The sequence below is a fragment of the Salvelinus sp. IW2-2015 genome, linkage group LG19 (genome assembly GCF_002910315.2).
Source record: "Salvelinus sp. IW2-2015 linkage group LG19, ASM291031v2, whole genome shotgun sequence".
Taxonomy (NCBI): Eukaryota; Metazoa; Chordata; class Actinopteri; order Salmoniformes; family Salmonidae; genus Salvelinus; species Salvelinus sp. IW2-2015.
In genome coordinates this window covers 29,115,096-29,132,501 of record NC_036859.1, presented here as the reverse complement: position 1 = coordinate 29,132,501, position 17,406 = coordinate 29,115,096, and the positions used below count along the sequence as shown (strand labels likewise).

Below are 17,406 nucleotides of genomic sequence, written 5' to 3'. Positions count from 1 at the left end.
AGGAGGGCTGCGTGCATAGACAGTAGGAGGGCTGCGTGCATAGACAGTAGGGGGCTGCGTGCATAGACAGTAGGGCGCTGCGTGCATAGACAGTAGAGGGCTGCGTGCATAGACAGTAGGAGGCTGCCTGCATAGACAGTAGGGGGGCTGCGTGCATAGACAGTAGGAGGGCTGCGTGCATAGACAGTAGGAGGGCTGCCTGCATAGACAGTAGGGGGCTGCGTCCATAGCAGTAGGGGGGCTGCGTGCATAGACAGTAGGAGGGCTGCGTGCATAGACAGTAGGGGGGTTGCCTGCATAGACAGTAGGGGGCTGCTGCATAGACAGTAGGAGGCTGCGTGCATAGACAGTAGGAGGCTGCCTGCATAGACAGTAGGGGGGCTGCGTGCATAGCAGAGGAGGGCTGCCTGCATAGACAGTAGGGAGGGATGCGTGCATAGACAGTAGGGGGGCTGCCTGCATAGACAGTAGGAGGGCTGCTCTGCATAGAGACAGTAGGGGGCTGCCTGCATAGACAGTAGGAGGGCTGCCTGCATAGACAGTAAGGCTGCCTGCATAGACAGTAGGAGGGCTGCGTGCATAGACAGTAGGAGGGCTGCGTGCATAGACAGTAGGGGGCTGCGTGCATAGACAGTAGGAGGGCTGCGCTAGACAGTAAGAGGGCTGCCTGCATAGACAGTAGGAGGGCTGCGTGCATAGACAGTAGGAGGGCTGCCTGCATAGACAGTAGGAGGCTGCCTGCATAACAGTAGGAGGGCTGCCTGCATAGACGTAGGAGGGCCTGCCTGCTATAGACAGTAGGAGGGCTGCGTGCATAGACAGTAGGAGGGCTGCGTGCATAGACAGTAGGGGGGCGCGTGCATAGACAGTAGGAGGGCTGCGCATAGACAGTAGGAGGGCTGCCTGCAATAGACAGAGAGGGCTGCTGCATAGACAGTAGGAGGGCTGCCTGCATAGACAGTAGGAGGGCCTGCTGCATAGACAGTAGGGGGCTGCGTGCATAGACAGTAGGAGGGCTGCCTGCATAGACAGTAGGAGGGCTGCGTGCATAGACAGTAGGAGGGCTGCGTGCATAGACAGTAGGAGGGCTGCGTGCATAGACAGTAGGGGGGCTGCTGCATAGACAGTAGGAGGCTGCCTGCATAGACAGTAGGAGGGCTGCGTGCATAGACAGTAGGAGGGCTGCCTGCATAGACAGTAGGGGGCTGCGTGCATAGACAGTAGGAGGGCTGCTGCATAGACAGTAGGAGGGATGCGTGCATAGACAGTAGGGGGGCTGCCTGCAAGCACAGTAGGAGGGCTGCTGCATAGACAGTAGGGGGGCTGCCTGCATAGACAGTAGGGAGGCTGCCTGCATAGACAGTAGGAGGCTGCCTGCATAGACAGTAGGAGGGCTGCGTGATAGACAGTAGGAGGGCTGCGTGCATAGACAGTAGGGGGGCTGCGTGCATAGACAGTAGGAGGGCTGCGTGCATAGAGAGTAGGAGGGCTGCCTGCATAGACAGTAGGAGGGCTGCGTGCATAGACAGTAGGAGGGCTGGCCTGCATAGACAGTAGAGGGCTGCCTGCATAGACAGTAGGAGGGCTGCTGCATAGACATAGGAGGCTGCCCTGCAAGACAGGCGGGCTGCGTGCATAGACAGTAGGAGGGCTGCGTGCATAGACAGTAGGGGGGCTGCCTGCATAGACAGTAGGAGGGCTGCGTGCATAGACTGAGACAGACGCAAATCAGACAGGTATCTTGTGCACCATGCAACAACAAAAAAAGATTGCGACTACTCGACGTAATAAATCTCGGTCGACCAACAGCCTATCGGCCAAACAATCGTCCAGTCAACTAAGTAGAGTCAACCCTAAAATGAACAGTAGTGTTATATTTTACCAGAGGATGCTGGTGGGTGGAGCTGTAGGAGGATGGGCTCGGACTCATTGTAATGGCTGGAATGTAATAATGGGAATTGAGTCAAACATGTGGATTCCATATGTTTGATGTGTTTGTTACTGTTTTTATTCCATTCCTAATGAGCCCATCCTCATATAGCTCCTCCTATCAGCCTCCTCTGGTTTTTGCAGTGACTGTGAGACTCTGAGTATTTCCTCAGAGAGACCCTGTAGTCTTGGCCAGTGGCAGCTTATAGGACAGGAAGCACATTTCCAGTGTAACCCTCTTGGCTTAAGTGTGTCCAACCTGATTTTCTTGCAATGACAGGCTTAGAAGTAAATGTGTCAGACCTAGTAGTAAATGGAAACCCACTACCATCCTGTCTTGTTCTTACCACTCATTTAGAGATTTTAAAGCTCTTTGGGTAGTTAAGTTAAATAGATTCTCAGCTCAATGACTAGTAGTTTGTCATCTCACTTTTGAGAATAATCATAAACTGCAGTCAAGCATTTAGCAATTGTTTGTTTATTTTATATGGATTAGTGTTGCACCATCAGCGCATCAAAGGACACATTCAAGGTGAAGGACTATAGTCTAGACAAGATAATTACATGGTGCTCATCAGTAGTCTGTGACTCATAAGACACAGTGGTTGATCACTCTGTCTCTTCACTTCCTCACCTCTGACCTTTGTTGATGTCCTCATCAATCTCCCTCTTTCTGCCCCTCCTTTCTCTCTGTCTCTCTCCCGCCTTTGTCTCTCTCTTTCTCTCGCTGTCTCTACCCCCGTTCTTTCTCTCTCTCTGTCGCTCTCTCTCGCTTTCTCTATTTCTCCCCCTCCCTCTCCAGGTGTGTACGCTTTTGGCCTTTTCTCCACTGACATATTTGTGAACGCGGGCCAAGTGGTGACGGGGAACCTGTCCCCCCACTTCCTGACGGTGTGTAAGCCCAACTACACGGCCCTGGGCTGCGTGCAGACCGCCCGCTTCGTCAACCAACAGGGGGCGTGCACGGGCAACGAGGATGACATCATGCACGCCCGCAAATCCTTCCCCTCCAAAGAGGCGGCGCTCAGTGTCTATGCCGCACTCTACACAGCGGTAAATCAGGGATGCAATTTGGAGAAGTCACCGTTTTTGTTTGTTTGTTATTAGGGATGATGTATGATAGTATTATTACACCACAGTTTGCTATTATACAGTACATAGTGTGAAGTGGGGGATGTCATGCTAACTATACGTTTCTCACCCTGCAGACTACGCCAAATGTACTACTAAACACAGTTTGTAGCCAATCTACACCGGCTCTCAATCTACACTGAGCACCGCATCCAGGACCTATATAATAGGCGGTGTCAGAGGAAAGCCTATAAAATTGTCAGACACCAGTCACCCAAGTTATAGACTGTTTTCTCTGCTACCGCACGGCAAGCGGTACTGGAGCGCCAAGTCTAGGAACAAAAGGCTCCTCAACAGCTTCTAACCCCAAGCCCAAGTCTAATGACTGCTGAGCAATTCATAAAAATCGCCACCGGACAATTTACATTAGCCTCGTTATTGTTATTCATATTGTGTTACTTTTTATTATTACTTTTTATTTTAGCCTACTTGGTAAATATTTTATTTTTCTTAAACTGCACTGTTGGTTAAGGGCTTGTAAGTAAGCATTTCACGGTGAAGTCTACACTTGTTGTATTCGGCGCATGTGGCAAAAAAATTAATTTGATTTGTTTAAAGGGGCTATTATACATAGTTAATTTATATTGGTGGTCCTACTTCAGTAGCTTGATGTTGACTCTGCTGGTACCTCTTTAACATTTGAGAATAGAAAATATTCCCTGATTTGACCAAAGCGAGCTCATTGCTATGAAATTCTGAATGGATTTCAGAATGTTAATGTTTGCCTATTAATTTGATGTTCATGAGACTGAGAAGTTCCATTGGAAAGATGTTTGACTTGACTACTTTTTGAACAGCTAAATTATGTTCATTTAAAGGGAGATCTGAGTAGACCGTTGTGCAATATCTCTGTGGTGACTACCTGTTTAGTTCAGATTTAGAACCTAATTGTATACAGTTGTTATTTAGAAAGGTAGGCCCATGGCTTTTCACCCCGGGCCTACATTGTACTGCTGCTATGATATTGAATGAAAGGTTGGATGTAGGCTGAGCAGAATGCTCTGCTTGGATTCTGCTCTGCTCAGAATGCCCTGTTGATGTTTTGAGGGGTTGCTGCTGTTGTTGATGTCACTGGTATTGAGCGCTTTGATCAAATTAGTTCTTATTGAAGAGCTTCCTCTCTGAAGACGGTGGGAGAAGGGTGCTGCAAAATCAGCAGCATCAGCACCCGGTCCTCTTCTGTGCTCCCTCATTTCCAAATTCAGCTCAAGTGGCGAGTTCTCTAAGATTTGGATGTTTCTAAGGAGGAAAAGAGTTCTCTCCTAGAAATGGATTGTATGTGAAGTCTGAGGGTAGAGGCTAGACACAGCAGTTTGGTGGGCATGCTTTTCAGAAACGATAACAGTTAATGATAATGGAACCTTGGAGGTTAGTGGAAAATGGTCTGATCTGTGTGGCTCAGTTGGTAAGAGTATGGCAATGGTGGTACTAGCAGACTAACATCAAGGTTTTGTTTTTTCCCCCCGCAGGAATCACAGCCACACACATAGCAAAAATGTATGCCCTCACTGTACTGTAAGTTTCTTGGGAAGTGTCATATTTAATTAGTCTCAGTTGGATAGACATGTTACTGTAGTGTTGCCACAATATACAGTGCATTCGGAAAGTATTCATACCCCTTGACTTTTTCCACATTTTGTTACGTTACAGCTTTATTATCAAATCTATACACAGTACCCCATAATGACAAAGCGAAAACAGGTTTTTTAAATTAAATAAAAATACCTTATTTATAGGGATGCACGATATATTGGTGAACATATCGGAATCTGACGATATTAGCTAAAATGCCAACATCGGGATCGGCCCGATGTCTAGTTTAAAGCCTATGTGCAAAAACGATATACCTATATAACGTAGGTACATGACGTAATGATGCCACATAAAATGTTGCGCCACACGTGCAACACAGCATTCCTAACCTAGCCCACAATGTCTGCTGTGTGGATCGAGCAGTCAACAAGTCGAGCAGTCATTTGAAGGAGTAAGAACATTTCAGCGAGACAACTCAATGGCGAAATCCATTAACGCCAAGATAATGGAATTCCTTGCCCTTGACAATCAACCGTTCTCTGTCGTGGGTGATGTTGGCTTTCACCGACTGGTCGAGCACCGGTACACACTACCAAGTGCTCTGTTTTTCAGATGTTGCCTTACCGGAGTTACACAGTAATAGCGTCACTGCTATTAGCTTCACGACATACTATGGGATGCCATTTGGGTCTTTGCGTTTCAAAAAATATACACGTCAAATAACACTATTTGACAATAACACTATTTGACACGTTAAATAAGCTTTTAATTTGACATGTAAAATAACACAGTTCTATTATAGAATGTTGTGTGTTCTGAATTTGCACGTGGAAGCCACCACTATCAGTAGCACTGTCAAAGCTGTACAAACTAGCAAACACTGGCCACAAATGATGTGTTTACAATACCGCGTTAGAAATTAAGCATTATTTGTTTGACGCAACTTCTGGGGTAGCTAGCTAGCTTTAGCTTGGTACCTAGCTAGCACCAATACAACCAGCCTGAAAACAATAACCAGTAGAAACTGCAGTCATGTTCATTATTCTTAGCAATGATTTATGAAGTATTGGCTAGGTAGCCACTTGTTGTTCGCCTATTGAAATTGAACTTCAGTTCATGAAAATAAATAGCTAGCCGGCTACTTAACCCTGTTGCCCAAAGCTAATGTTGTAAGCAGCCAGCTAGCTTCATCTGGCTAGTGAGGCTCGACCGGACCGTCTTATGTGTTGTGAAGCTAGCCACAATAAGGATTAGGCACAATAGTGGAATTGGCAGTTTGCCTTCAAAATGAAAGTACCTCTTTGAAAGTGATGCAGAAGGTTACAATTTGTGGAATCATGACATATTTAGACTAGATAATGTTAAACAAGGTTGGAATGTGAAGCAATGAAATGGGGTATCAGTCTATTCTGTGATACGCACATAACACGACTGTGAAGAGTTACGCAAATATTAGCGTTGTAGCTCTTATCACGGGACTGTGAAATCACCTCCCCAGTCAGCCTATGGTGTGTATTGACATTCATATTGCACTGTACAGCTTTACGTAAGGATTTGGGATCAATGAAATGGCATATCAGTCTACTCAATACCCAAGCTATTTTTTCCCAACGTCCTCCACAGAGTTATCAGACTCCAAAACATCCATGCAGAGTCCCACAATAAGAGCTACGACGAGCAATCGGGGGAGAAGTGTCTTGGTCAGGGAGGTCACGTCGTAGCTCTTATTGTGGGACTCTGAAACAACTGTGAATTGAGCCACATTTATTGTCAACCTATGTGTATTGAACACTATTCCAAAGGAAAAACAATACTGCATGGATGTTTTGGAGTCTGATAACTCTGTGGAGGACGTTGGGAAAAAATAGCTTGGGTATTGAGTAGACTGATATCCCATGTCATTGATCCACAATCCATACGTAAGGCTGTACAGTGAAATAAGTATGCCCCCAATGCAATTCTAAAGTCTAATACATCCAGTGTGATTTCAACAGATTTTTGTCAAATTAACAAATTATCGTCTTTTGTTGATTTTATATAACAACATTCCAACCTCGTTTAGCGTGATCTATTCAATTATGGCATAATTCTACTATTTGTATTCATTTGCATCACTGTCAATTACATACTTTTATTTCGAAGGCTAACTGCAAAGTCCACTATTGTGGCTAATCCTTATTGTGGCTAGCTTCACATAGATGGGTCCGACCACCATTAATCAAATAAGAACTGTCTTATAAATGAGGGTTATTTTAGATGATGACACCTAGCTATTTAGTTAGCTAGTTAACTATAGCTACTGAAACAGATTATGTCGTTTTGCTATGTTTTTGGGGAAGAACATTGTTTTCATCCATGACCAGCACTGTTTGTGCACTAGACGACTTTACCAGCATTATAGCATACGTATCGATGAATCGTTGTGACATATGAAATACGAGTGATAGTGTAATCAATGTGTAAAAACTACGTAAAAAATGTATGAACGCGTTAAATTATTATGTGACGTGCAGTCATATTCAGGTCCTGATTTATCTACAAGCTTATTTGACACGTCAAATAGTGTAATTTCACACGTATCTTTTTGACACACAAAGACCCAAACGGCATTCCATAGAAATCCTGGTTGAGAATGAAATGACTGAACAAATGAACAACGAAACAGCACAGTAAGTGAAAGAAATAGGTTTTGATTATGTTTTATTGGTAATGGGGACATGCGTAAATGCCAACAAAATAACTTTTTGGTCAGTGTGGTGTGTGCAACCTTTATTTATCTAGACAAGTCAGTTAAGAACAAATTCTTATTTACAATGACGGCCTACCCCGGCCAAACCCAGACGACGGTGGGCCAATTGTGCGCCACCCTATGGGACTCCCAATCACGGCCGGATGTGATACAGCCTGGATTGGAACCAGTGACACCTCATGCAGTGCCTTAGACCGCTGCGTCCATGTGTGTGTGTTAACTATTTAACTGTACTAGAATGCTTAAAAGGCTGCTAAAATTTTAAATATCGGTTATCTGTATCGGTATTTTTCGCAAGGAAAATATCGGATATTGGTATCGGCCAAAAATGTCATATCGGTGCATCACTGCTTATTTACATAGGTATTCAGACCCTTTACTATGAGACTCGAAATTGAGCTGAGGTGCATCCTGTTTCCTCTGATCATCCTTGCGGTGTTTCTACAACTTGATTGAAGCCCACCTGTGGTAAATTTAATTGATTGGACATGATTTGGAAAGGCACACCCCTGTTTATATAAGGTCCCACAGTTGACAGTGCACGTCAGAGCAAAAACCAATCCATGAGGTTGAAGGAATTGTCTGTAGAGCTCCGAGACAGGATTGTTTCGAGGCACAGATCTGGGGAAGGGTACCAAAACATTTCTGCAGCATTGAAGTTCCCCAAGAACACAGTGGCCTCCATCATTCTTAAATGGAAGAAGTTTGGAACCACCAAGACTCTTCCTAGAGCTATCCGCGCGGCCAAACTGAGCAATCGGGGGAGAAGAGTCTTGGTCAGGGAGGTCACCAAGAATCCGATGGTCACTCTGACAGAGCTCCAGAGTTCCTCTGTGGAGATGGGAGAACCTTCCAGAAGGACAACCATCTCTGCAGCACTCGACCAAAGGCCTTTATGGTAGAGTGGCCAGACGGAAGCCACTCCTCAGTAAAAGGCACACGACAGCCCGGTTGAAGTTTGCTAAAAGACGCCTAAACAATTCTCAGACCATGAGAAACAAGATTCTCTGGTCTGATGAAACCAAGATTGAACTGTTTGGCCTGAATGCCAAGCATCACGTCTGGAGAATACCGCGGCAGGGGTTGAGAGACTAGTCAGGATCTAGGGAAAGATGAATGGAGCAAAGTACAGGGAGATCCTTGATGAAAACCTGCTCCAGAGCCCTTAGGAACTCAGACTGGGGCAAAGGTTCACCTTCCAACAGGACAACGACCCTAAGCACACAGCAAAGAGTGGATTATTTTTTTTTTGCTTTGTCATTATGGGGTATTGTGTGTAAGTTGATGGGGTCGAAAAAAAACAATTTCATCCATTTTAGAATAAGGCTGTAATGTAACCAAATGTGTAAAAATTCAAGGGGTCTGAATACTTTCCGAATGCACGTTTCTCTCAAAGAAATTGGACCTCTATTTAACATGGGGCTTCGGGGCGAATTAACTTTAACTCTACCATAGATGAGTGGCTGATGTGTCCAGAATAACATTGGAATGCCTAGAAGACAGTATTTCTATTCGCTTAATTATTTCCAATGTTATCGCTAGAGTAGTGCTGGTTGCTAAAGGAGCGAAGGACTAGAGGTGAGCTGGAAAGGCAGAAACAATGATGCAGCAAGTCGTTTCCAAATGTTACTGGAGCAAAAGTTTCCTCTCATCTCCAACTAAATTGAAACTGCAAAATCATTTAAAATGTTAACCTTTAGTGGCAGATTCAGCAATAGTACCTTTCAGCAAATGAACTACAGAGACAATGGGCTTGTTCGACATTGCAGCCGGCATTGCAGGCGAGTCGCAACTGACTGATCAACAAATCACCTTGCTTCGTTAATAACTACTCATTATTATTTGTAGGTCAGTCACAATTTATCCACAATGCATCACTGATTTGAGGATCTTGAACGCGACCAATTATCTTATAGTTGAAAATTATAAGCCCTCCCAAAAATGTGATGAACTCTTAATAATTCATGCTTATTGCAAATTACCCTTGAGCATCTCCCCTTTACACACTGTCGTGTCTTTGGCTATGCCGGATTAAGTGATATGACATGCTATTCTATAAAATCATTTCTCTGTAATTAATATTACCTGATTAAGCTAATCAGGTGAACATAATTAACTAGAAAGTCGGTGCACCACAAAATAATGTTTATAGTGCTGTTATCTTCCGAATAAACTCTTAAAGACCTAGAAATCTTTTACATCAATAGCAGTCAATATTTAATCGTCACTTTATTCAGTCTCATCTGAAAGTTGTAAATTCTTGGTTATCTTCACGAACCCTGGCTGAAAAGTTGAATCAGCAATACAAAATTTGGTTTAATTATTTATTTACTAAATACCTAAATAATCACACAGAATAGATCATACATTGATTACAAATTATGTCATAAAGAAAACGTATCTGTTCCGTCCACCAGGTACAACGGCTGGTTACACAAAGAGAGGGGGTTGGGTTTGAGTGAAATAGCGGGAAGACTGAGTAACAAAGGGAGAAGCTATGCTACCGTAAATACAGAATCTTATGCATTCTAAATAACCGCCCATTTGAAAAAGGAGAATGCAATAAATATTTACTCTGAGCTGCGCTTCGGTAGATTGGTCGTCGATGGAAGGCCTGTTTGTACTTAATGGATCTCTGGTCCTCTGAAGAATGTCTAGTGGTGAATTGGAGCGTGGTAGAATGGATTACTTGGTAGTACCGTCGTCGTGTGGTAGAACAGTTACTCTGTCCGTCCTCTCCTAGCCCACGTCTACAGTTGCTGCGCTAACACGACGGCTAGGAGGTATCACTTCTTTAGTGAATAAGAGTTCAAAGTTCATACCAAGTTGCCATGCTATATGCTCATGCTATATTCTGGCTGGTATAGTCGAAATTCATCCTTCCGGCGTGTAGGTTGTCACCTTCACATTGAAATTCGATGCTAATTTCGTTAGATTCTTGCTGAGGTTGGCTTAGTTCTGTAGGTGGTCTTTGTCCTTTCAACGTGGGGACCTCAAGTCCACACGTCCTTGGAACAGGAAGTTACATTTTCGTCAAGGGCTTATATAGGAAGGGAGAGAAGGGCGTGTTTCATAGTTTATAACCAATGTCTGTTCACATGGGCAGGGCCACTGAGTTGAGCATAGTTCACTCATGAAAACCCAATTCTCTCATTTGGAAGCTAAAATTACATTTAAACTTTTCACAAATAGTTTCACATTTAAACATTTAAATTGCACAACAATTCCATGTGAATCTGATAACTATAATGTGTAGGCTTTCCAAGATACAGTTTATGTCGTCCTATCATCAGGAATAATGTCTCAGACGCCAACTGATCTGGCATCATATTCATTTAGTACCAACGATAATTGTCAGCTGGTTGGATTACCGAAATATGGTTCTGTTCCCATCTTTTGATGTCACCAGACTCTCTCTCAATGTTAACAAAGGGATTTTCAATAGTCACATCGGTAAAGTAGAGAGAGGAAAAGGGGGAAAGTTATTTATGGGGGTCGTAAAACCTCCCCCACTCAGGCCAACGTCATGACAACACTTAACATACTATCAAACTGAGTACTGTTGTGTGTGTGTTTGTCTCCCTGCTGCAGATGTACATCACGTTAAAAGTGAAGGCCAAGGGGACCAAGCTGGCCAAGCCACTCCTATCTCTGGGACTTATGTGTCTGGCCTTCCTCACAGGAATCAACAGGGTAGTGGAGTACCGCAACCACTGGTGTGACGTCATCGCCGGGTTCATCATCGGAGGGGCAATAGCAGTCTTCATGGTGAGTGAACCAATGTCTTTATACTAGAGACTTCTGTTTAAAGATAAAAGGATCAGTTCTATGAATGTGTTTGTTAAATCCTGTTACATGCTCATTACATACTCATGTTTATTACATGCTTATAACATACTTATTACATGTGTATTACTGTTTATTACATGTGTATTACATGTTTATTACATGTTTATTACATGTGTATTACTGTTTATTACATGTTTATTACATGTGTTTTACTGCTTATTACATGTGTATTACTGCTTATTACATGTTTATTACATGCTTATTACACATTTGTTCCATGCTTATAACATGCTTATTACAGTGAGGGAAAAAAGTATTTGATAATGATCAGTCTATAATTTTAATGGTAGGTTTATTTGAACAGTGAGAGACAGAATAACAACAAAAAAATCCAGAAAAACGCATGTCAAAAATGTTATAAATTTGATTTGCATTTTAAATGAGGGAAATAAACCTACCATTAAAATTATAGACTGATCATTTCTTTGTCAGTGGGAAAACGTACAAAATCAGCAGGGGATCAAATACTTTTTTCCCTCACTGTACATATTACGTTTTTTACACATACTCATCATGAGGCCCTCGCCATTTTCAAATGTATATGCTTGTTGTTTTAACTCTGTACAAGTGTTTGTTTTGTATTTGCTACATAAATCATTTTATAAATCATTTTATGCAGTCTCACTGTCAGCTCTTCAATTTCTTTCATTTTAATCTAAAATATGATCACGCCGTCATTACTTTTTTCTGGTCCAAGTCAAGTCATCTACATACTGTATATTCATTTGCATGAAAAAGTGAAGAGTAATTCTGTTCTTGAACTTACATTGGTGAGGCAATAGAAAAGAAGGCTCTATGAATATTTTATATTAGATGAATTGGATCTTGTTATCTCCCCTTTGACCGATAGACTTGTTTGGACCAGTGTTTTTCTCTGTGTGTTGTGAGGCCGTGTCAAATCTCTGTCCAAGTCTTTCAAAAGCTACAGACGGTGCAAAATCATTTTCCCATGCTGCCAACATCAAGGGAAAACTCATTTGGATAGATGATGGGGGCATCAGGTGTTTTCAATGTTGATATGTCGAACAACCACAACTACCAAACATCAGAGTACCGGTACATACCAGATGGATTTATGGAGTTTCATATTCAATCTGAAGAATCCAGAAGGGAACATAATGGAAAGATGTGCTTTATATTTTAGTCTTGATGAATTTATGAACTTTAATAGGTTCCCCAGGTATCACTGAGTCAGACAAGTATACGTGTGTATCTGCCTGGGGTGTATTCAATTTGAAACTAAATGAATATTACCCTGTGCTTGCCTGTGTCCCTTCTCTCTCACCATCTCCTAGGTGACACAGGTTACCCATGTTTCATATTGCCACAAGGCTCCTAATTTAGAGGAGAATGGCCAGGGATAACAACAAGATGTAGGATGAAGTTGCCCCTAAGCACTGATCTTGGCTATATTCATGAAAACAAAAATGAGCTTTTTGGTCTTCATTTAAGGTTAGGCATGAAGTTAGCATTGTGGTTAAGGTTATGGTTACAGTTAGGGTTATGTTAATAATCACATTTTAAGAAGAGAAATTATCGAAATAGTCAGGGTTTATGACTTTGTGGCTATGGTAGCTTGTGACGACCATCTGATCATGAATCTGCTACCGTGGTCCTTATTTAACTATCTAGATGTTGATGGAAACCCTGCATATCCCTGGCAAAGGCTCAGTCCTGCGAGGGTTTTCTTCCTCGTATGGCTGGCTAATTGGGTCAGATGAATGCAGTGGGGCCATGTGGAGCTGTTTAGGACAGTTCAAGTGAGCTCCTGTATGAGTGGATTCCTGTGATATCTCTGCAATACAATGTTATTCTATGGTGTGTTTCTTAATAGATTGAGTATGAACAAGCGTTTCTCAGATTTCAGAGCACTATTCTGTGGAGAAATCTAGCTGAACTGGTTGTGGATTACAAATTGGGTGTGGATACATTAGCGCTAGGTTGTTGCTCATACTGTAGCTAACATGTTTGTCCTCAACAACTCCATATTACTACTAGCACATACTTCTCTTCAAAGACTAGCAAATCATACAATTTTTCCAGCATGGATGGAGAGTTGTTGTGTAGTTTTTCCCTGGGTAGAAGAGAGGTGGAGGGTTGTGCTAGGTTCTGTCCCAAATGATAAACTACACTATGGGCCCTGGTCAGACGTAGTGCACAATGTAGAGCGTAGGGTTCCATTCGGGACACTAACCTAGTATGGCCTAGTTAACTAGACTGAATGGGGAAAGGGGATACGTGGCTATGGACCAGCATGGGATTTCTGAGACCAAATCACAGGCTAGCAGACGCATATCACGCATTATCAGGAAGAAAGCACAGGTGTGAAAACTTGAAAAAATAATAATATGGTTTTCGGGACACGTGTGAACAATTCCCATAAATGTTTTTGTGATTGAAAGTCAGACATTTTAAAAATGTTTTGATCCCTTGTTTATTTTCACCACTTCCAGCTACATCTGGTCTCCCATCTAGGGACTGACCAGGACCAACCCTGCTTAGCATCAGAGGTAAACCAGCAGTGGGATACAGGGTGCTATGCTGCTGGAATGAATGTGCCAAAACATGCAACTGGAAAAAAGACAGTGAAAGCAAAGCCCAGGGTAACATAACAAAAGAGAGTGAAAATTGCAGGAAAGAGGGAGGTGTTTTATATAATCACGTTATCAGATTTTTTTTTTCAGCTCAAAACTTTTTAAATTTAACCTGCTCTAAAACAATATATTCTCTCCTGTTGCGTGAATGTCCCGTAAAATCGTTCCCTTGTCCCGCATTTGGGATTTTTAGATGTGGTCACCCAAATTCCACCAGTAAAAACATTGCAACTGCAACATGTTAACACCATCTTTTCAAGTGTGGAGAATAACATTATTTCTACTCCATATGTGAACTTGCAATTCCACATGTGAAAGTGAGATTTTCTTACATATGGAAATGCAAATTAGAGTTTCACTTTTACATCTGGAATTGCAAGTTGTAGCGGAAGAATCAGAATTATTTGGGTAACATAGATAATTAAGATGTCTTATCTGCATAATATGCTTATGTGATATACTTGTTATTAGAATGTATCCCTTCGGACTACGGTGTTGGCAGTTGCACTTCTTCCCTCAGCTGGGGCTCAGTCACCTGGGGCCCAGAGAGGGGAGAGGTCAGGCTTGTCTTTCACATGTCCCTGGTGCTATGCAGAATATCAGAAAGGAAAGAGGACAGGAGGGAACATTGTCTTCATATGTGAATATATCTTTACCTATTCTTAAACCGTGAAGGGATGGTGTGATTAATGGGGAACCAATTACTTGTCTCCACAATGTCTGTACCAATGCCAGTCACTCCCTCCTTTGGCATTGGGGGATGTGTGTGGTAGTGTCTGGAACCATTGTATGTCATCTCTGATGTTGCACTTGTCCTGAGATAGTGTATGACCTAGAGGCTCACTACCCTCAGTGAGCTTGTCCAGGAGTGGGGTCAAGAAGGGGTTTAACCTTTCACGAGCCTCTACCCCGGGTCCGGGAGCACCCCCCACCCCCCCCACACACTAATTAGCATAGCTAGCATAGCTTCAAAAGTAGATAGTAGCATCTAAATATCATTAAATCACAAGTCCAAGACACCAGATGAAAGATACAGATCTTGTGAATAAGCCACTCATTCAGATTTTAAAATGTTTTACAGGGAAGACAAAATATGTAAATCTATTAGCTAAACACGTTAGCAAAATACACCACTATTCTAACTCCATCAGTTTCTTACTCCTTCAGGTGCTATCACCAATTCGGCTCAACTAAGATATTGATATCCACTAACAAGAAAAAACCTCTTCAGATGACAGTCTGATAACATATTCATGGTATAGGATAGTTTTTGTTAGAAAAAATGCATATTTCAGGTAGAAATCACAGTTTACAATTGCACCCACCATCACAAATCGACTAGAATTACTAGATAGAGCAACGTGTATGACCAATTTACTCATCATAAAACAAACTTCATAAAAATAGACAAAGCATAGCAATGGAAAGACCCAGTTCTTGTGATTTCAGACATATTTCAGATTTTCTAAGCGTTTTTCAGCGAAAAACACAATAAATCGATAATGTTAGCATACCACATGTGCAAATGTTACCAGAGCATCGATTCAGAAGAGCGCTATAACGTAATCACCGCCAAAATATATTAATTTTTTCACTAACCTTCTCCGAATTCTTCCGATGACACTCCTGTAACATCATTTTACAATATACATATACGTTTGTTCGAAAGGTGCATATTTAGCCATACAAACCGTGGTTACACAATAAAAATACTAGGAAATCAAGCCTCAATATGTCTGACGTCATCTTCAGAGTGATCTAGTTTAATTGAAAGCTAATCATAATTTGACTAAAAAATACAGGGTTGACAGCAATCGAAAGACAAATTAGTTTTAATGCAACGCTGATTTACATTTTTAAAATTATCCTTACTTTTCAATACAGGGTTGGCCAAGTGAAGCTATACCAAACAAAATGGCGAAATATGCGTTTAAAATATTTGACAGAAACACGATTATCAATATTAATATATGCTTACTTTGAGCTGTTCTTCCCTCAGATTCTTGGGCAAGTGTATCTTTCTATGTTATAAACGTCTTTTGGTCGATAGATGTCCTCTGTCCTTCGAAATGTCCACCGCCAACGACCGACACCCACTAAACGTGTCCAAACTTCTCAGAGCGCACAATCAAAGAAATTCCTCAACAATCGCACTAAACGGATATAAATTGATATAAAACGGCTCAATTAACTACATTATGATGTTTTTAACAACGATATAACGACTGAAAACATGCAGGAGAAATATTGCTGGTTAGAAAACGATTTGGACACGAGGCCAGGTCCGATGGCCTTGACGCTTCAGGCGCAACGGTTGAGAAAGGGAGGTCTCTGTACATTTGGTCTTTTGTAATCGGCTGTGAACGTCCCATCGATTTCATTGAAAACGTGATGACGTACAGACACCCAGAGGAAGACGTAGGCAGTGTCGGTTTCTCATAGCATTCACTGTCGCCTTATAAACAGCCCCAGATCAGAGTAACATAATTTCTGAATATCTGAACCCTGTCATGAAAGTGTGTGAAATTGTATCTGTACCACTCAGAGACAAAATTCCAATTCTATATGAAACTAGAAGGTGTTTTACTATCCAATGAATTAACAATAATATGCATATTGTACGATCAAGAATTTAGCACGAGGCAGTTTAATTTGGAGACACAAATATGCTAATGCGGAACAGCACCCCCTATAGTTGCAAGAAGTTAACTTGAGATGGGTGTATCTGGAGTTGACAATTGATTTATGCCATTGGATGAGTTGGTGTTTTTTTGCTATGAAGTACCAGGAACTAGATCGGAACCTCGTCTTAGGGGCCAAACTGAACGATAATTTATAGTGAATGCTATCTGGCTACGGGATACTCCTTTCTCATTTAAAAAGTCTCACCTTGTGACCCGTTCCAAACATCTGTGGTTTGTTATGTAGACTAGGGGGTGGATCTTTGCTATTAAAGATCTCAGTAGCCTTTGTGTTGTGGCTCTCAATGAATCATCTGAGGGTGATTTGTCGACCAGCCATCGCTATTGCAAAGCTCTCACTAATAAAGATTCAGTTTAAGTATAACTCTGACTTGTGTGATACGTTTGTCTCTCCTCATTTGATATTCATACAGAAATGAATCACCACAAAGTTAACGTGTAAAAAACAATCACAAGTGGAAGTTATTCACATGTGAAATTGTAAATGTGATTTTTACATGTGAGTGTTTTTCACATCTGTGGAGTTTTCTTACATGTGAACCTGTGAATTTGATTTTCAAATGTGATTGAATTTCACATGTGAACTTGCAATTCCACATGTGAAAGTGAGATTTTCACTTGTGTAACTTCATATCCGATTTCACGTGAATGTTTTTAACATGTAAAACTGCTAATTTCATATCTGAGGTGAAAATGTTATTCTTCTCCCATGTGAATAGGTGGCGTTAACATGTGAACTATAATTATGGTTTCACGTCTGAAATTTAAACTGAACATGTGAAAACAGCTATTTCACGTGAAAATTGGATTAGCAAATTTGATGTGTTTATATGTAGAATGTGTTCTTTCTGGGTGTGTACACAACATACTGTATGTATCTCACATTACCGCACACATGTCTTTTACCTCTGATGTGCAC

The 17,406-nt window shown here is 41.9% G+C and overlaps 1 protein-coding gene across 1 annotated transcript in view; it reads left to right on the top strand.

Annotated features, from left to right (window-relative positions):
* The window catches only part of plppr5a (phospholipid phosphatase related 5a), a 49,746-nt gene that overhangs the window by 20,608 nt on the left and 11,732 nt on the right, over nt 1-17,406 (top strand). The window contains exons 3-5 of the mRNA XM_024009102.2: nt 2,732-2,982; nt 10,934-11,114; nt 17,324-17,328. Of these exons, the coding sequence (XP_023864870.1) occupies nt 2,732-2,982; nt 10,934-11,114; nt 17,324-17,328 (437 nt within the window). The remainder of the gene's footprint in view (nt 1-2,731; nt 2,983-10,933; nt 11,115-17,323; nt 17,329-17,406) is intronic.